At 44.0% G+C, this 17,223-nt stretch overlaps 1 protein-coding gene across 2 annotated transcripts in view; it reads left to right on the plus strand.

Annotated features, from left to right (window-relative positions):
• Positions 1 to 16,874, plus strand: part of arhgap20 (Rho GTPase activating protein 20) — a 71,089-nt gene extending 54,215 nt beyond the window's left edge. For both annotated transcript variants that reach the window (XM_080902622.1, XM_080902623.1), the window contains exons 9-15: positions 680 to 889; positions 4,782 to 4,972; positions 5,581 to 5,745; positions 6,461 to 6,564; positions 6,997 to 7,186; positions 13,024 to 13,135; positions 14,457 to 16,874. In XM_080902622.1, the coding sequence (XP_080758748.1) occupies positions 680 to 889; positions 4,782 to 4,972; positions 5,581 to 5,745; positions 6,461 to 6,564; positions 6,997 to 7,186; positions 13,024 to 13,135; positions 14,457 to 16,117 (2,633 nt within the window). In that variant the 3' untranslated portion in view covers positions 16,118 to 16,874. The remainder of the gene's footprint in view (positions 1 to 679; positions 890 to 4,781; positions 4,973 to 5,580; positions 5,746 to 6,460; positions 6,565 to 6,996; positions 7,187 to 13,023; positions 13,136 to 14,456) is intronic.
• Positions 16,875 to 17,223: the final 349 nt, after the last annotated feature.

The following is a 17,223-nucleotide window of genomic DNA, read 5'->3' on the forward strand; positions in this document are numbered from 1 at the left end:
TTTGGCCCTTGAGTTTGGAGAAGCTGCTCTAGCTAGGAAATAACAATGGCTCACTGTCCTATTTTGGCAGATCTGCTGACCAGCTGGGGTATGTGCTTATCTAGTTTTGATGTCACAACCAGCTGCAAATCTGAGCACCTCATTCAAAGACACACACTTTCTGATCTGCGGAGAAAAGGAACAAGGAGACAAGGTCTCTTTCTTGTGTTTTTATGGGTCTCCAGTCACATCTGGGACACACAATAGATATGGCTGAATTTGATTACCTTAAAATATTTCCCTTTTAAAGGCACCCTTAAAAGAAGTAGTTCAACAGTTGGGTAATGATGTAGGATGTGGTGAATAACAAAACGTACTGACATCTAGAAACACAGCGTCTCTTCCTCAATGAGTATTTAGAAAAAAACTCTCCACTTCTCACTTCTATGCATGCATCAGTGGTTCAAAACTCACCATCTGGGAACATTTCAGAGGACGTGGTTTTCTTGTGGGTTTTTTGTGTTACCATAATCTTTTGTTTTGTAGTCCACACAGAATTCCTGACACGCAAACACAGAATTTATGACGCTGTGTTGCAAAATGCAATGCTGTATATGCCCCTTTTTTTTAAAGCATCATGTGAGGTGCACAGACTGCAAACACCAGGCCCTCCAGCGCTAAACTTTGACCTTTCATTCAGGCCACGAGTTTCCCTTCAGCATCAAGATGAGCCACATTCGAGACGTTGGGAGCAATTGTGGAGGACTTGGAGGAGGAGGAGGGAAGGATGTGCTGAGTCCCACAGACTGCCCAGGGGTTCTTCTGTTGGACCAGTGTCTCCCTCCAGACACGCAGTGCCAATTTATACTGAAACCCAACAAGGCTGTCCTTGGGCAGACTCAACTTTTAGGTAAGGGATTTCATAGTCAGTATGTGTCTGGTATTTTGGTTGTGTTTATTAGTAGTAGGTATTAAAATTACATCCACCATTAAGTATTTAAAGTTAATCGTTTGGGGTTTAAAACGGTAGCATTCTGATGATGGCCCTTCATGCACCACGGAATATTCATGAAGTGAGAGAAGTAAACATTGTTGTTTTTGTCATTACCGTGGCAGCTTAGGTTTTCTGAGTACATGGTTGGTCACTGTGAGGAATCCATCCATAAATCTAACTCTCTGTGAAACCACAAGAGGAAATATGAGGATACAGAAGTATTAATACAGAACTGAAAGTACTTCCCAGAGCGAGTTCCACTTATATAAAACATTTCAGTATGTTTGTGCTCGTCTTTGAGGTTACCGTCGTGTTTGTTAGTCCTCAGTTTGAATCAGCAGGTGGACAAGAAGGGGAAAAAAAGCGTCATCGACGGTGGGAAGAGCATTTTAATGGAGCGGTGGGTTACAGCAGGGGTTGGAACAGACGCGGTGTCAAAATAAGAAAAACATCGGACAGACAAAGAGGAAGAAACCCCAGAAGGACCGGATAAATGTGGGAATAGGAAGATGGAAAGTAGAAAGAGATGACACAGCTATTGAGTAAGTGTGGAAGGTCAGTAGAGGTGAAGGAAAAAGAAACAGACAACTATGGCAGAGAGAGAAAGGATTTGCAGACCAAAAGACTGAAACTTGGACCTTAAAGCGGAGAGGTACGGATAAATTAGGAGGAAGAAAAACAACATGACGGTGGACAGGAGTGAGGATGAACTGCGGGTACGGAGACCAGGATGGAAAAAGGACATGATGAGGTTTAGTGGCGGGAAGAAGCAGAGGAGAAAAAAAATGTGTGTTTTCCAGTCAAGTAGGCTCCAGTTTGCCAACCGCAAGCTTTGCCTCAGATTCCTTTGCTTCAGGCACAACAGGGTCTTACGTAATCTCTCCATAACAGCCCCGCCACCATACATGCCTAATTGCTCGCGCCCAACCAGAAAGCTAACGAATATGTGTTTACTGGCTTGTAGCCCTGACAAAAGCCTCATTTCAGCCATTTATTCTCAAACAATCACACAGGAAATTGTACATGTTTAACAACTAGCGGGTGTATGACAAATAAAACTCCTCCAGTTGTTCCCCAACATGCTTCATGTCCAGTTTGTGCCAGTCTACTGGGGAGATACTGTAACTGGACAAAAAGCCTTTGAGGTGGCTCATGGCAGCAACAGAGAGTGAGGCTGAACGTGGATAAAGAACCACTGCACACAGCAACACAGATCTATGCTGTCTCAGCACTTGAAAAATGAGCAAAGATTTTGTACTAGACCTATAAAAACAGGTATTGTTGTGCATTCAACTGCAAGAAGAGATTTTCTATGTTCCCATTACAATATGAACCATATTACTGGCATGTCCACCCTTGGAAGTGGCTTAAAGTCTGCTTGTCAAAGCATTCATTTCCTACAGTTCAGTAGAGCCCAGTGTTGCCAACTCCTCAGTAAGGAAAATCGTTATTGGTTGTCCTAAAAGTCGCTAAATGACGTCATCGCCTAATTTGTCATGCTTATGTAATTGTAACCTAACTTTTAGGAGAGAGAAATAGCATCCTGGACGAGACGTAAAGTGAGTAAAAAACACCCTAAATGCATTCTGAATATATTTGGAACTACAAATTAAATTCTTTTAGCAATTATTGTTTTTTTAGTCATTCCAACCCTCCTCCTTTATCCGGGCTTGTGACCCAAAACAGCCTCTGGCGGAGTTACACACACACACACATAGACACACAAAAAAGTCTGTGTGTGTGTGTGTGTGTTTTAAGTAGTTTTAAACCTTGTGATCCACGAAAAGTAAGAGTAAAAGAAGAACTGACGTCATTACAGTCAGGGCGGGAGCAGCGGCTTCGCTCACTGGAGGTTCATTTGCAGGATGCGTAGGGGTGAACGTCTCCTGCTCTGACAGCAGCTGGGGGGGAGTGTTGCGTGAGGACTATCCGCCGCCTGTGAGCGCTTCGGCACGGGCGAGGTGCCCACGGTAGCACCGCTGCTTGTTGAGAGTAAGAGCGATACGTGCTTTCACGTCAAAAAGTGGTCATACGTCTTCCTAATAACACCAGCAAAAGTCGCCATATTTGTCGTTAGTCGCTTTTTTTGAAAAAAAAAAAAAAAGTCACTAAGGGGGTCTGAAAACTCGCAAAGTATAGCGGCAAGGTTGCTAAGTTGGCAACACTGACAGAGCCAGGTTGGCCCATCCTCTGGAGCTAGCTACACCAGCAGTGTTGATTTGGTTATTTGGAAAAACTAAGAATCGAATAGAATTATTGCATTTATGCAAAGATGAAAGATTATTCCATTTGCCTAAAAATGAAATAAGTAAACTACTAACATGTCAGCACCTGTAATCTGGGGTTTCTATTACAGGACACTGACGTCACTGTGTAGTCATGTCTGTGGTAATTTCATTGTCAATGAAGAGAAATACAACATCTAGCACCTGTTTTATAACACAGTAGAAGATTAGTGTAAGATGACAGAGACTGCCCACCCAGACATGTCGTCTGTGTCTGTTTCCTCATTCCACTGTCTCTAAAACGGTTCCCTGCCTCGAGAGCCGTAATGATGTAACACCTGATTTACACCAAGGTCATGTTTTTTCATTTTTTGATGGCAAAGGCCTGCTGAGAAGTGCCAGAACAGGCCAGTAAATCTGTTACTGTTGAACTTTGTTCCAGAGTGTATTTGGGCATCACGCCACGGCAGATTGTTAAATAATGAATTCTATGTGAGGTATGGCGTGTATTCTGAGGGCCCTTTCGGGGCCGATGGGTCCCCCGCCCACCGAAAGAATCTTTTGTTTGTTAGGTTGAGTCCCACCCTTGGATACAAATCACCGACGCTTAATAACATAAATGTTATCATTTCAAGATTGTTGGCAATTCAAAGCTGCTACAATTACATTTCACTACAATGGCCCTTTAAGAGATTTAATGCACTGTTTGCACATTTTGCCCGTCTAAAAACGTCGGCGGTGGCTCAGAAACGCAGTGCTGCCACAATTAGTGACGAATGAGTCATTATCATAACATTTGTGATATGAATCAAGGTTTTTGAAATGCATTTCAGCCCGGAGTGACATTTTATTTAATCAGCAGTCCAAAACACAAAGAAATTAAGTCATTATTAAATATACATTTCTTCTGTTTAGCAGCTAATTGTAATTCTAATGCGCTCCACGGGAGTTAATCATGCTAAAACTAGCTTTTTAAACTGCTTGTTTATTTTAGATGTCTAATTACACGCTAAAGTAAATGTACATTCTTATTTATAGGCACTTCAGTGCACACGTGCTATGCAAAAACATGCTGAGCTGGTGCTTGAACTACACAGGCAGACATTGTGCCTTTGCACTGCTGTGCAAAAACTTAGGAAAGGGAACACGCAGTCACATGCACATGTTCTTTTTAGCCTTTATTGAGACAGGAAAGCAGAGATGTGACCTATATCAGCTCGCTATGAGGTTTTGTTAAACGCACCCGCATGAGTAAACAGAGTAAACCATCGTCTATCACATCTGCTTTCATTGGTTTTCATTTCTCAACCATGAGCAGCGCGTTAGCATGATGCATGATGAAAAGCTCCTGCATCTGACGCTGATGGGCAATTCGTAAGCAGTTCTGCCCGAAATTCAAGCCCACAAAAGTAAACATTACGAAACAGTTTCTGAGTCTGCACTTTTGAAGCTATGTGAATCAAACAGTTTGGTTTCCTGAACGTACCTTGGGGCGCATTCGCCATCCATTACTCAACAACAAAAGTTTGATTATATCTCAAACTAAAGTTCTCCTTCCTCTATTTTTATTTTCCTACCCACAGAGCCTGGTCAGCAGAAGTCTTTTAAGAGAAAGAGATCTCTGATCAATTGGCCTTTCTGGAGAGGTTCGAGCACACAGCTGGACGGCGTGCCCCTGTCCCCAACCTTGCTCTCCGCCGCTCACGGTCGGCTGTTCGGACAGCCCTTGAGCTCCATCTGCTCTCCAGAAAACGGCCTGCCTAAACCTGTCATGGTAAGCCGAGTGGAGTTCACATAACAGGGGTCAGGACCCTGACTTGAGGGAACACAGGTTGACTGTTTAGTTAGGGAACGAGAGACTTGAGGGTGTGAGAAAGTAGATTATTTTAGGAGCATTTTATTTGACTTCTACTGCTGCAATCTTACTATTCTATGACTTTAATACATCCACCAACCACTTAAAATAATTGGCGGACCCATTTTCCATTTTAGATTAAATCAGATTTTTTTTCCTGGAAACAGAATATATTTTAATGTACACATTCTTCTTATTGGGAGTGAGTGACTCTCTCACTGAGGTGTCCTCTAAGAGAGACGTCTTTCTTTCGTTCTTTGTAGAAACACTGATTCAGACACGTTCCTCCTGTTGGTCCACAGAAGAATCTGTTAAAGGGAGGTGCCAAATTGAAATCGAGATAAAAATTCTGGCAGGAATTCTTTGCAATTAAGACCTCAGTGGAATGAAATGCCTTCTGCCATTAGGGCCTGTTTCCTAAGCTCCCGCTTGTGTAATCTCTGACATTAAGTTCTCCTGTTTCATCAAATGACATTGTTATTAAACTGAACAAGTTGGTAACCTTCTGTTTCGATGTTCCCCCAAAGGACATGCTGGCATTTCTGTACCTGGAGGGGCCATACACCAGAGGCGTCTTCAGGCGTTCAGCTGGAGCAAAAGCCTGCCGGGAGCTCCGAGACAGGCTGGACAGTGGGAGCGAGGACGCGGAGATCACACACCAGTCTGTGTTCGTCATCGCTGCTGTCCTCAAGGTAACCACACACACACACAGCTCTTCCCCCGTCTCTCTTTCTTGTTTGAAACTGAAAACAGGCACGACTGATGTTGGTCCAAAGTCACCTTAGTCCAGACAGGATAATCTGTCTCTGCATAGCCAGGCAGACGGCCAGTCACACACACAAGGTGCAGCATTGTTCAGGATCCAGGCCAAACGGCTGTCATACAGTCGGGCATCCAGGGAGTAGCTCGGGCCTTCTTCTTCTTCATTTATTTCTTTTTTTTTAGAGATGGTCCAACTCCCTTTTTAAATTTTGTTTCACTTCTTTTCCACATAGAGTGCAAGGATTGTCAGCCTCCTGTGATATAAAGGGGTGGCTGTAGCCCTTTAAATTGCAGGACGGAGAGGAAGTCATTTACTAGTCTACCGGTTCAATCCCTGGCTGCTCCAGTCTGCATGCTAAAGTATCCTTGAGGAAGATATATCACTGTCAGCAATCATCACAACTCCTACCTGTTGTGCCAGTAGCCTAACTTTAATTTCACAAGTAAAAATGCACTAACATAATTGGATTTGTTCAGTGATTATTATACGACCACCAAGCTAGGATCGAAAGAACCACAACCACAGATGAAGCCATAAAAAAGTGAGAGCAGCAAAAATCCCTTTGACAGTTGTTTCCAGTCTATAATGCCTGTCTGTCAGTATAAGGCATTCTTCAGCTTCACTTATAAACGTTTTGCATACAGGACTTCCTGCGAAATATCCCAGGCAGCATGCTGTGCGTGGACCTGTATGACCAGTGGATGGAAGCGATGGAAGGAGGAGAGGAGAGGATACCAGCTGTCCAGAGGTAAGAGATCTCTCTTGAAATCCTAAAACATGCAATATCTAAGGCCGTGATCGTCCTGCTAATCGTATAGCTGTCAGTGTCTGACAAGAAGATGCAAATCCTACGCGCATTTTACATAAGTCAGCAACACAGGACAGGAAAGATTGAATAAATGGCTGTTCTGGTGGCCTGTGGTAGAGCAACACCTTAGACGCTGTTGGTTTTTTCCTTTAATTACCTACAGTTTAGGTTTAGAATGAGAACTAAAAACAGAGAGCAGGGATGTGTGTATTTCCAGTAGCAACAAACAAAATTCCTTCTGCTTAGGAGAAAAAGCAACAGTGGAAATTCTCGTCCGGGCAGAAACAAGCAGCCGTACTGAAAGGAAGAAGCAGGGACCGAGGATGTTTTTCGTAATGTGTTTGATCTCATTTCCTGCCCCACTCCCATTAGGCTCCTCCACCTCCTTCCCAGTGACAATCTGCTTCTGCTGCGACACGTGATCGCGGTACTCCACTGCATACAGGGCAGTGCCGACGACAACCAGATGAACGCCTTCAACCTGTCTGTCTGCATTGCTCCCAGCATGCTCTGGTCTCCGGCGCCAAGCACCCCTGAGATGGAAGGGGAGGCCACTAAAAAGGTGAGACGGGACAGGCCTATGGACACTTTAGAGCAGGGGTAGGCAACTCCAGGCCTCAAGTGCCGGTGTCCTGCAGGTTTTTGATCTCACCTGGGTCAACACACCTGAATCAAATGATAAGTTCATTACCAGGCCTCTGGAGAACTTAAAGACATGTTGAGGAGGTAATTTAGCCATTTAAATCAGCTGTGTTGGATCAAGGACATCTAAAACCTGCAGAACACCGGCACTCGAGGCCTGGAGTTGCCTACCCCTGCTTTAGAGACTTATCCAAATATAAAATCTTTAACTTGGCTGGTCACATTTAGTACAATAATGTGACATGTTGGGGGAAAACGCTTATCCAGCCTTCTTGCTGAGAGTTGAGGGAGATGTTTGTTGGAGTAATATGAGTCTCAGTGTAACAGCGGAGCAGTTTGCCTGCTCGGGGCCAAGAAATACTTCTGCACAGAACCTCTGGAAAAACCACAAATTTCTACACTTTGGTTTTTGTACATGCAAAATAAACGAGACACAGCATGAAACTTAAAGACTTTCAGAGGTGCTAATAGGAGGATTAGGTTACACAGAGCAAGGAGACCTACTTCCTTTGTTTCCCATCTACATACTACCCTGAGATCTGCTGCCTGCAGCTAAATTTTCTTAATGTATAGAGATTAGAGTAGTATCGTTGTTATCATCCCGCTCGCAAGAAAATGCGTTTCTCAAAAAGCCAAAGTGCTCTGATCTGCTTCCACAGGCAGTTTGCAGAGTGCGAGGAATTTAACATTTGGAGGGAAAAAACAGAAGCAAACTGCTCGTGACCAAGCAGAGACCTGAATTTGACTGACAGTTAAGTTACAGAGGCTTCACTGACACAGGTGTATACGTACACTAAGTGCTCACATGCATACTTCACGTCAGGCCGAGAGCCATTTGTCTGCAGACTGAAGGCTTTCCCCGTGGACGTGACTGCCCACCTCAGATCAGGAGCTGACCCACTGCCACACAGCAGTCACACACACGCAAACCCCCGTCCCACAGACGCGCACTGTCAGTCTCATTCACATGTGATCTTTGACAGTTACTCATAAGCCTCTTACATTCAGCTAAGCTTCAAATCCCCGAGTTTAGAACAAGACTCGGCAAGTTTAGCTTCTCGTATAGAGAAACACATGCACAGCATCTAGTTTGGTGAGTGTCACCGGGGTTAATTCTCGTTAATTGTAAAGAAAAACAAGAACAAAAACAGGAAATTTAATTTACCTCTCGAACTACTTTGTGACAATGTTGGAGTAGAGTCTGCATGAATATCACTGCAGTTTCTCTGTACTTTTGTGTATATAAAGTGAAGTCTGCAGTGAAGCAACCGTATGTCTTAGCCAGCCATTCTGGCCTGGAATGGCTTAATTCTACAGCCAGAGCCCACATAGGAAGGCCCCTCGCCCACCAGAGCCCATCATATAGTCACTGAAACCCTAAGCATACAAAGTCTGCTGATTTGTGGTCTGTTTGGAAAGTTACAGTTATTTAGTTACACATAATCTCACTGGGTGGCTGTTTTGCTTATCTTTTCCAATCTGTGTGTGTATGTGTGTGCGTGTGCGTGTGTGCGTGTGTGCGTGTGCATGTGTGTGTGCGTGTTTGTCTAGAAGTGGTTGAGGTTCATTTGAGAAAACACGCAAAGAATTTCCTACAGAATCTGAGGACTGGGATGTTTTTGTGGAAAATTGTGTCACTGAAACACCCTCTTTCTCTCTCCACACACACACACACACACACACACACACACACACACACACACACACACACACACACACTCACATAAGTGCTCGTTGGCAAAAAATACCCTCATCACCCACAAATACTTAAATATCAGCTTCACAAATACTCCCCTGATAACACTTTCCCTCTCGCACACCGCATATTTGTGTGTTCGTCTCGAGCACAGGCGGCTATTTTCCTGGGGGGGGGGGGGGGGGAAGACAAATTTTCAGCATTCCCACCTTGCAGTCAAAGACAGGGGCCAATTTAAAACTTTTTTGGGGGGGATCGTGGATGTGTATTGGCCGGTTTTCAACCTTTTCCGAGGACATGTCTGTGCTCACTGTTGGCCAGTTCAGTTTAGCCTTCGTGTCCCTCCTGCTTTCATGAAGCATATAATTTAAAGGTTTTTGGCTGAACATATCCCTTAAAGAGCATCTGAGGTAAATGCAGTTTGCGTCTAACCTTAAATGGAGACAGGAAGAGATAAATCATTTAGAAGTAAGTTGTTTTTCCTCAGGCTTGGCTCTGGAGAATGCAACTTTTGCTTTTCTTCTGCTTTGTTTTGCTTTTCTATATTATAGTAAAATCACAGAAAAGTGATACCCAGCTCAGAATGCTGCACGGATGGTTTTCCAGCGTGCACAGTTGCAGCATTTTTACGCACATACACGCCCAAATACTGGAAGATTTCTTCCAAATCTTGCAGTACTATTGTATACTCTTACAGTAGGAATCTGCAGTTCATGCAACAGATACATATTTTGTGAATGATGCATAGAGTTCGTATTTCCTGGTTTTCTGAATGCTTGAGAGAGTTAAAGATGACATCTCACTGAGGTGAACAAGAGGTTCTGAATGGGCTGCTGATGGATGAATAAGTGAAAATCTCCTGGATGCCCACAGGCTCCTTTTGTTCAGTGCTTTGCATCACGTAGCAGTGCTCACTCTCACTGGGTGACAGTGAGGAATGCTGAGTGTTGCCACAGTGGATGGATGCACAGATTTGATTCAGGGTAGATTTTTACACCTTCGTGATGCTAGCCTCCTATTTACGCTGCTGGTTTATATCAGCTAATTATTTGCTTCATTCGAAACACGCGTGTTGCCAACAGGGAAGTTGCCCTCTGGTTGACATACTATGCAAAGTCAACACCCATAACACGGTTGGAGGATCTTTCTCACCTGTTTTCTGTAATATTTAAATTTTATTAATGCCATTATCCATAGATAGAGCTATAGATCCAGTATCTAACGAGAACAAAAAGAAGGAATCCAAGGTCTAGGTGTTTTATCATGGCCATATGGCACCAATTCCTCCTTTCCAAAGAAACCTAGGTTGTCAGTGTTGGGTTATTTAAAAGTCTTGATCAGATATGTTATATCCAAAATATTGGAGGCGGATCAACTTTAAATACCCGCCTAATGTTAGCTCTGTTTGAAAATCAACAATTACCTTTCTGTTGCCTCCCATGCAGATGTAAAAAGTCAGTGTCACGGGAGAGATTTGCAACAAGATCTATGTAAATCATTGCCAAGGTCTGTCAGGGACTTGTTTTTGGTGGTTGGAACTGCGGCAGGTCCTGTATATTGATCGCAAGTTCCCAAAACTCGCACCCTGTTCACACATGTTTAGTTGTCTTCTTTAAAAACCTGACCCGAGTTTGCTGGAAGAGCAATTTACCCTCCAGGACTTTGCGGCAGCAAACTGTGAGCAACTGCAATATGACTCCTTTTATAGAAAATAGAAATAAAAAAACTAGTTCAACGAGTCATAAATAACCACATCATCCAGTTTTAAATTATGTCTCATTTGTAAACGGACGGATTTAGGACATAATTCAGATTGACTGGGTGCTGTTGATCACGAACGCCACCGTTTGATTGATAGCGTGCATGTATGACCTCGACTAAAGTTGTTTGTGATGATGATTGGCTTCCTGAACACTTCAAAGAAACAGTTGTGGAGTTCATTGCGTTACATAACTCTGAATGTACAGCTCATCATCCATCATCTGCTAGCTTAAATGTAAATAAATAAACTGTGAGTGGTAGTTTAAAAAGTGGATTTTTTTCAAGCTTTAATAAAACGCTGGGTTTAGAGGAAAGAAAACCATTTTAAAGGACTTTTTAGCACAGCCTGATTACTCCTTGTTTGGACAGACGACGGTTTTTTGGCGCATACGGACACCGTGCAGACACAGACCAGACAACATCTGGCCCACAAACAAACAAATGAGTGTTTACCGGCGCAGTATTTCCATAGTGTCACAGGCTTATTTATGTACACATCAGGCAGATTTCAGTGGAAATTTCCCAGTGGCCCCGGCGTTTGCCAACTATTTGTGTCACAGGACGTCATGTGTGTAAATTTTGTCTGTTTAGTTTTAAAGGCAGCGGTTTCTGCCAAGTAGTGTGATTTGTTTGAGGATGGATTCCAACTGGGCTGATAAAACTCATAAAGCACAGACAGCGTTACAGTGTTTGAAGACATCAACTGAATGTGCTTAAATTAGTCGTTCAGCGGCGAACGATTGGTATTTGGATCCCTTTCAAAGATTCTTGCCCCTTTGTGACATTTGTGGCCGTGGTTTTGCTGCGAAAAGTCGTGATTGGCTTTAAGTTAAAAAAAAAACACAAAAGCACACAAAATGGGGAAAAAAACTACACCTACATTGTATTCGGTATCAAAGCCAAGAACTGATGATGTCATAGCCAGTATTATCAGGACATTTTCCAGGGCTGGTAAGAAGGAATGGATGGAGGAGAGGGAGTCGATGTTTTCCCGTTCACTGTGGAGGTTGACATCAACGCAAGCAAATGAAAAGAAATGTTTCCCCAAAATGATAATATGGGAAAAAAATGTTAAAAAGAGCTTTTGACAGCTGTTTGAAAACAGTGCCACAAAGTTATTTGGGTCACTATATCATAGAGCAGTGATATCACAAGTCAGTAGCTACAGTATTAACAACCACACACAAGTTTAAGCACTCTGCTTCTCAGACGTTGTTCTGAGCATCTGCGTGACCCGTTTCCTGCTTTTCTGTCAAGTCAAAGTCAAATTTATTTATATAGCACATTTAAAACGAAAACGTTGACCAAGGTGCTGTACAATTAAGATAATTAAAAGAAATAAAAACATAGGGAGACATGATAAGAGTTAAGAAAAAGAATCATAAAATTAGAAGATTTGAGTAAGAAATAAGATAAAAGTAATACAAACTCATTCTGATTTAAAAGCCAAGGAATAAAAGTGTCTTTTCAGATGGGTTTTAAAAGTGTCCAGTTTTGGGGAGGTCCTGGTGTGAAGGGGCAGTTTGTTCCACAGTTTCGAATCAGTTACAGCAAAGGCCGGATCTCCCCTGTGCTTTAATCTGGACCTCGGGACAGCCAGGAGCAATTGATCCGCAGACCTCAGCGATCTTGCAGGAGTGTAGCAATTTAAAAGATCAGAAATGTATCAGGGTGCTGTGAAAATCTACACTTTTAAATGCTATTGGATAAATAGAAAGGTGTGAGATCTAAAAATACTTACATGTCTGCAGAATGTGCATCAAGTACAAGTATCAAGTTAAAAATATGACACAGGCCGTTCACACGACCATGGCTGCACAAAACTCCGGTTTTTAGTCTTATTAAAAATGGATTGTGTCAGTAATTTCAAATGAAATCAGCAGTTGGTACCTACACACTGCCTGGGATGTGGTGGCAGCAGGCAGACCTCTCTCTGCTCCGATTTGCCTCTACATCGCTTTTATTGGACCACTGACTTAGACATAAATGTCTTTGTGCCCCAGGATGGAAAACACAAGCTGTCGGCTGGTGCAACCCAGTCACGACGCCACGTTTTGTGTTTCACGTTGCAGTTTGTGAGTCCGATCGGTATTGCACAGACACATAACAGTAAACTTTCTGTGTTGCTAAATTATGGCTGAACTGGCTGCTTCCGTGAGGTCCAGCTTCAGCAAATGAATCTGTAAACACAAACACCTCTTAATCTATAAGAGTGAAAACTAATCGTTTGCCACCGAAGTAGAGCAAAGTGAAGATGTTGGTGACAACATGAAATAATCAGGCGCTGTTTGTTCCTGCAGGTTTGTGAGCTTGTTCGCTTCCTAATAGAGAACTGCAGCACCCTCCTGGGGGACGTCACATCACTCTTCAGAACCTTCAGCCAGAAGAGCAGCAGCAGCGACCATGGATCTGGTAAGAACTGAGATTTAGGCCAGACAATAAAGAAAGGACAGAATATCAGTAGGAATTTAATTTAAAAACAGTTAATTAGGATGTACAGGCTTTTTCTTAACATTTTATGATTTTGTGATCCAGTTTAGTTGTATAAGCTTGTAGGAAAAAACTGTTAAGAATGGCTGAGACAGTGACAAAAAAGCCAAGAGGTCTAGAAAATACTGCTCTCTAATAAAGTGCTTAGTATTGAGACTTGATTCCTACATTGTTAAAGAGTCTGATCCCATAAAAAAACAAACAGGCTGCAACTGTAATGGAAACATTTACAGATTTTGCAATTTGGGTTTCTTTTGCTTTCAGTTTTCTGACTTAATAAATGCAAACTGAAACCGCACAGCCAGAGCTATTACAGGGAGAGGTGTGGCATTAAAAAAATCTTGAATTGAGTCTACTTCATTGACGCATAAGATGGTAAAATTCCACAATACTCTGCACGCTCGCCCCTACCATCAACTGAAACTGAAAAAGCCACTAATGTTGTTGCACATGTAGTTGTATAACCTGCTGGTAAAAAAAGAAAGAAAAGCCTGTTAAACCTTATTTTGGGGGCAAAACCACCAAACATTTTAAGCGTTACTATCTAAGATTTAACTGGTTATTCTGAAAATGTATTTTAACCCAAAATAAATGCCTGGAGTTGATGACGCTCTTGTGGCAAAGCTTTGTTCTAGGAGGGTTTTAGCACAGCTAGTCCTGTGAAAAAACATAACAAAAGAAAAACAGATGCACATGGAGACGATGTTCTTGTGTCAAATTTGTTCTAAAGGTCAAGTGTGTGTGTTTTGTGTGTGTGGGATAAAGGATCCTTTATTTATTATCTGAAAAAGTACTGATAAAGCCTCACTGTGTTGCATCAAGGTGGTTTGGGACTGACTAGCTTGCTCTGTGTGGGTGCAACTGAATTGCCCAGGAGCTTTAAGTCATGTTGAGTGGGGTCAACAAATTGACCTGCAGTAATTTCAATGATTGCCAGGATCACATGATTAAGATAGCACTGAATATCCTCATTCATGCTGTTAGCTCTTCCTCATGCTGTAAGTAACCACCAGGGGTCAAAGAGCACATAGCAGAGATATGCTTTGTCCTCTATTCTCCTCATGTGCACCAGTGAACTGTGACTTTGTTCATTCAGCTCAGGAAATGCTCTCAGTTAATTGAATCTTTTTTTTTTGTCCTCTAGCAATGGCAACCAATCGGTTAAAGCGACTCTTTACAGTGAAAAATGGCACTGTTGCTAATTGCTAATAAAGTGAACCATGTTTTCTCCTTTTCTTCCCAGATGTGTCGTCCTTCCAGATGAACGACTCGTCTTACGACAGTCTGGAGAACGAGCTGAACGATGATCCCGAGTCTCCCTTCCAGGAACAGCTTCCGCTTCGCGACAAAGACAAGCCGGACAGCTGCAGCCGTGACTCTGTCATCACGCTCAGTGATGGCGACCCCGAACCTGACCCCGATTCTAACCTTTTGCTGCAGCTCCCGCCTCTGGCCAGACCCAGTAGGTTCAGTCCCGTGGTTCGACAGCCTCGCGTACGCCACGCCAACGGCTCGTCGCAGGGTCCTAGGAGACTGAGGAGGAGCTCAGAACCGGCCTTAGCCCTGGCTAGCATGCCGAGTTCAAGCATGGTCTTGGCTCATGCTGATAACCGCCACCCGTCAGTGAGGAAGGCGAGCTACGATGCTGCCATGGAGGGGGAAGCAGATGTGGATGAGGTTTTTCTTGAACAGGGGCTGAACGGGCTGCAGCTGAAAGAGGAGGGAGAGGATGGCTGTGAGAAGAGAGGAGTCAAAATCCAGAACAGCGGGCGGAGGAAGACGAAGCATGCCCCTCCACCGCCACTGCGACTGGATGCCAGTTGTTCCAGTCTGTCTTCACCGGCAACCTCACCAACCGGCTCCTCCCTCAGCTCCTTAGACTCTGCTTTCTCACAGTACTCCACTGACTACGCCACAAATGTGCCACTTCCGTTAAATGAACCCCTTCCTCTCTCCCCCCTTTTTCCTGGACGCCCACAGCAGTCCTCAAGGAGCTCTCCCCCTCAGAGAGAAGCGCTGGCTCATTGGCCACAAGCCACCCAACCCCCTCGAACCTGCCAAAGTGCTTCCCACTCTCATGGCCTCCACCCTAACACGTGGCTTAAAAGGGACCGGTGCCTGACGCTAAGGCAGCCCGATAGTGGACACACTGAGGAGGACCTGCCCGTGGTTAACGGGAAATCCTTCTCAACCACTAACTGCTTCTCTGTCAGTGCCCAGGAGGCCATGGTGACAAATCAAGACTGCAGACATAGGTCAAGCAGCCCTCCATCTTACCAGCAGGCTCTGCTGCAGCTGCAGCGCAGCCACTCTCCTTTTTACGGTGCGACAGAGAAGCCTCTGACAGTCAAAGATCTGAGACAGCTCCATGACCAGACCTCTCCTAACAAACTCAAACCAAACCCAGGAGCTGAGATCGCACAGAGGCTGGCTGAAGGTGGCTGCGTGCAGCCCCCAAAAGGTGTTTTCTTTGGACAGAGTGCCACCACTCTGGTCCTCCAAAGACAAAAGTCCCACTCTCTAACTCCTGCCGTGGACATCCACAGAGGGAGGAAGACCCTTCCTCGCCGAGCATCTGAGCCTGCTAAGGTCAATGTGAACTCTAACCGTGGCCCCAGCCTTATCTTAGACAGACTTCCTGCTTCTAAAGCCCGGCCCCAAGACGGCAGAGCGTCAGATAACCACGCCAAGCCGCGCCTCTGCTTGTCGCCCTCTGCCACCAGGGCTGTAAGGGACTACTTTTCCTCACAAGGTCAAGAGGATGTGGACGCCTGCCTGCAGAGGAGTCATGAGGTCACGCTAGCAATTGTGCAGGGTAAGAAGGAGTGGCAGAACAGGCGGTGCAGTGACCCGCGGCTGGAGGACTTTGAGCAACTTTTTTTTGCAGAAGAATCGTATGTGTAAAAAGGAACTTTGGAAAGACAAACTGTACAGGGGAGACTGACTTTCATGTGATATTGTAACTTGTACACAACTGTCTTTTTATTGTATTATTTTTCATATACTCCTTTAACCTGTTGCTGACTACTGTAATGGTACATCAGCGGTTTAAGATTTTTATGAGGTACAGATGCAGCGTAAGTGTAGCGTCTCGAACACCAAAAATCTGGTTTCTCTGGACAAAATGTTTCTCTCACCGCATCCTTGTGCACCTTCCAGATCTATGGTTGTTTCTTTTTCAGCATGTGATGAAAGTCTGGAGAGCTTGTCAGCAGTAAGAAAAAGAAACGACAAAGAAATCCTTTTTTTCATGTTCGGGAAGCTTGCAAAATGTTTAGAAAGCAAGCAGAACATCCATTACAGCTGATGGGAAACGAAGGCTGTGACAGTACAAACAGTAACATTAAAAACTTGAGCAACATTCGTGCCGCTCGTGACCGATCGCAACCATGAAGTGAACTAATTCTTTTCCAGTGACTGAAGTGTTTGTCTGAGTCAGTGAGTCGGTGGGGGCAGTTTTTGTGTTCGTATAAGCATCCTGCAGACACACAGCACAGCGTCGTCCTCAGTAAGTCTGGTTAATATCTCTGACCTGGAAGGAGAAGATATCTGCGTGTGTGTGTGTGTGTGTGTGTGTGTGTGTGTGTGTGTGTGTGTGTGTGTGTGTGTGTGTGTGTGTGTGTGTGTGCGTGTGCGTGTGCGTGTGTGTGTGTAAAAGAAAGCATTGCTGATTGTCAGCGTGTCCTGAGCCAAAAGAAAATCAGTGCCGCTGAAAGAGAAATCGCATTTAGTTTTGCTTTCAAAACACTTAATTATCCTCATCAGGACCCTTTGGGTATCGCAAGGAGACACCTTGTTGAGCAAGTGCATGTTGAGTTGGATGTACCAGTTTGTGTGTTTTGTCCATACATGTATGATCTTTTTGTTCCAGCGCTGCAGTGTTGACTCCATAGTGACACTTAACAGTAAATGGCCTTATTCCACTGTCTATTACCGTGATGAAAAGTATGTAAATACATACCCACAGATAATGTTAGCTATTGTTAGTTTGCACCAGTAATAAACAGTGT

This window comes from Rhamphochromis sp. 'chilingali' (assembly GCF_963969265.1).
Source record: "Rhamphochromis sp. 'chilingali' genome assembly, chromosome: 14".
NCBI classification, from domain to species: Eukaryota; Metazoa; Chordata; class Actinopteri; order Cichliformes; family Cichlidae; genus Rhamphochromis; species Rhamphochromis sp. 'chilingali'.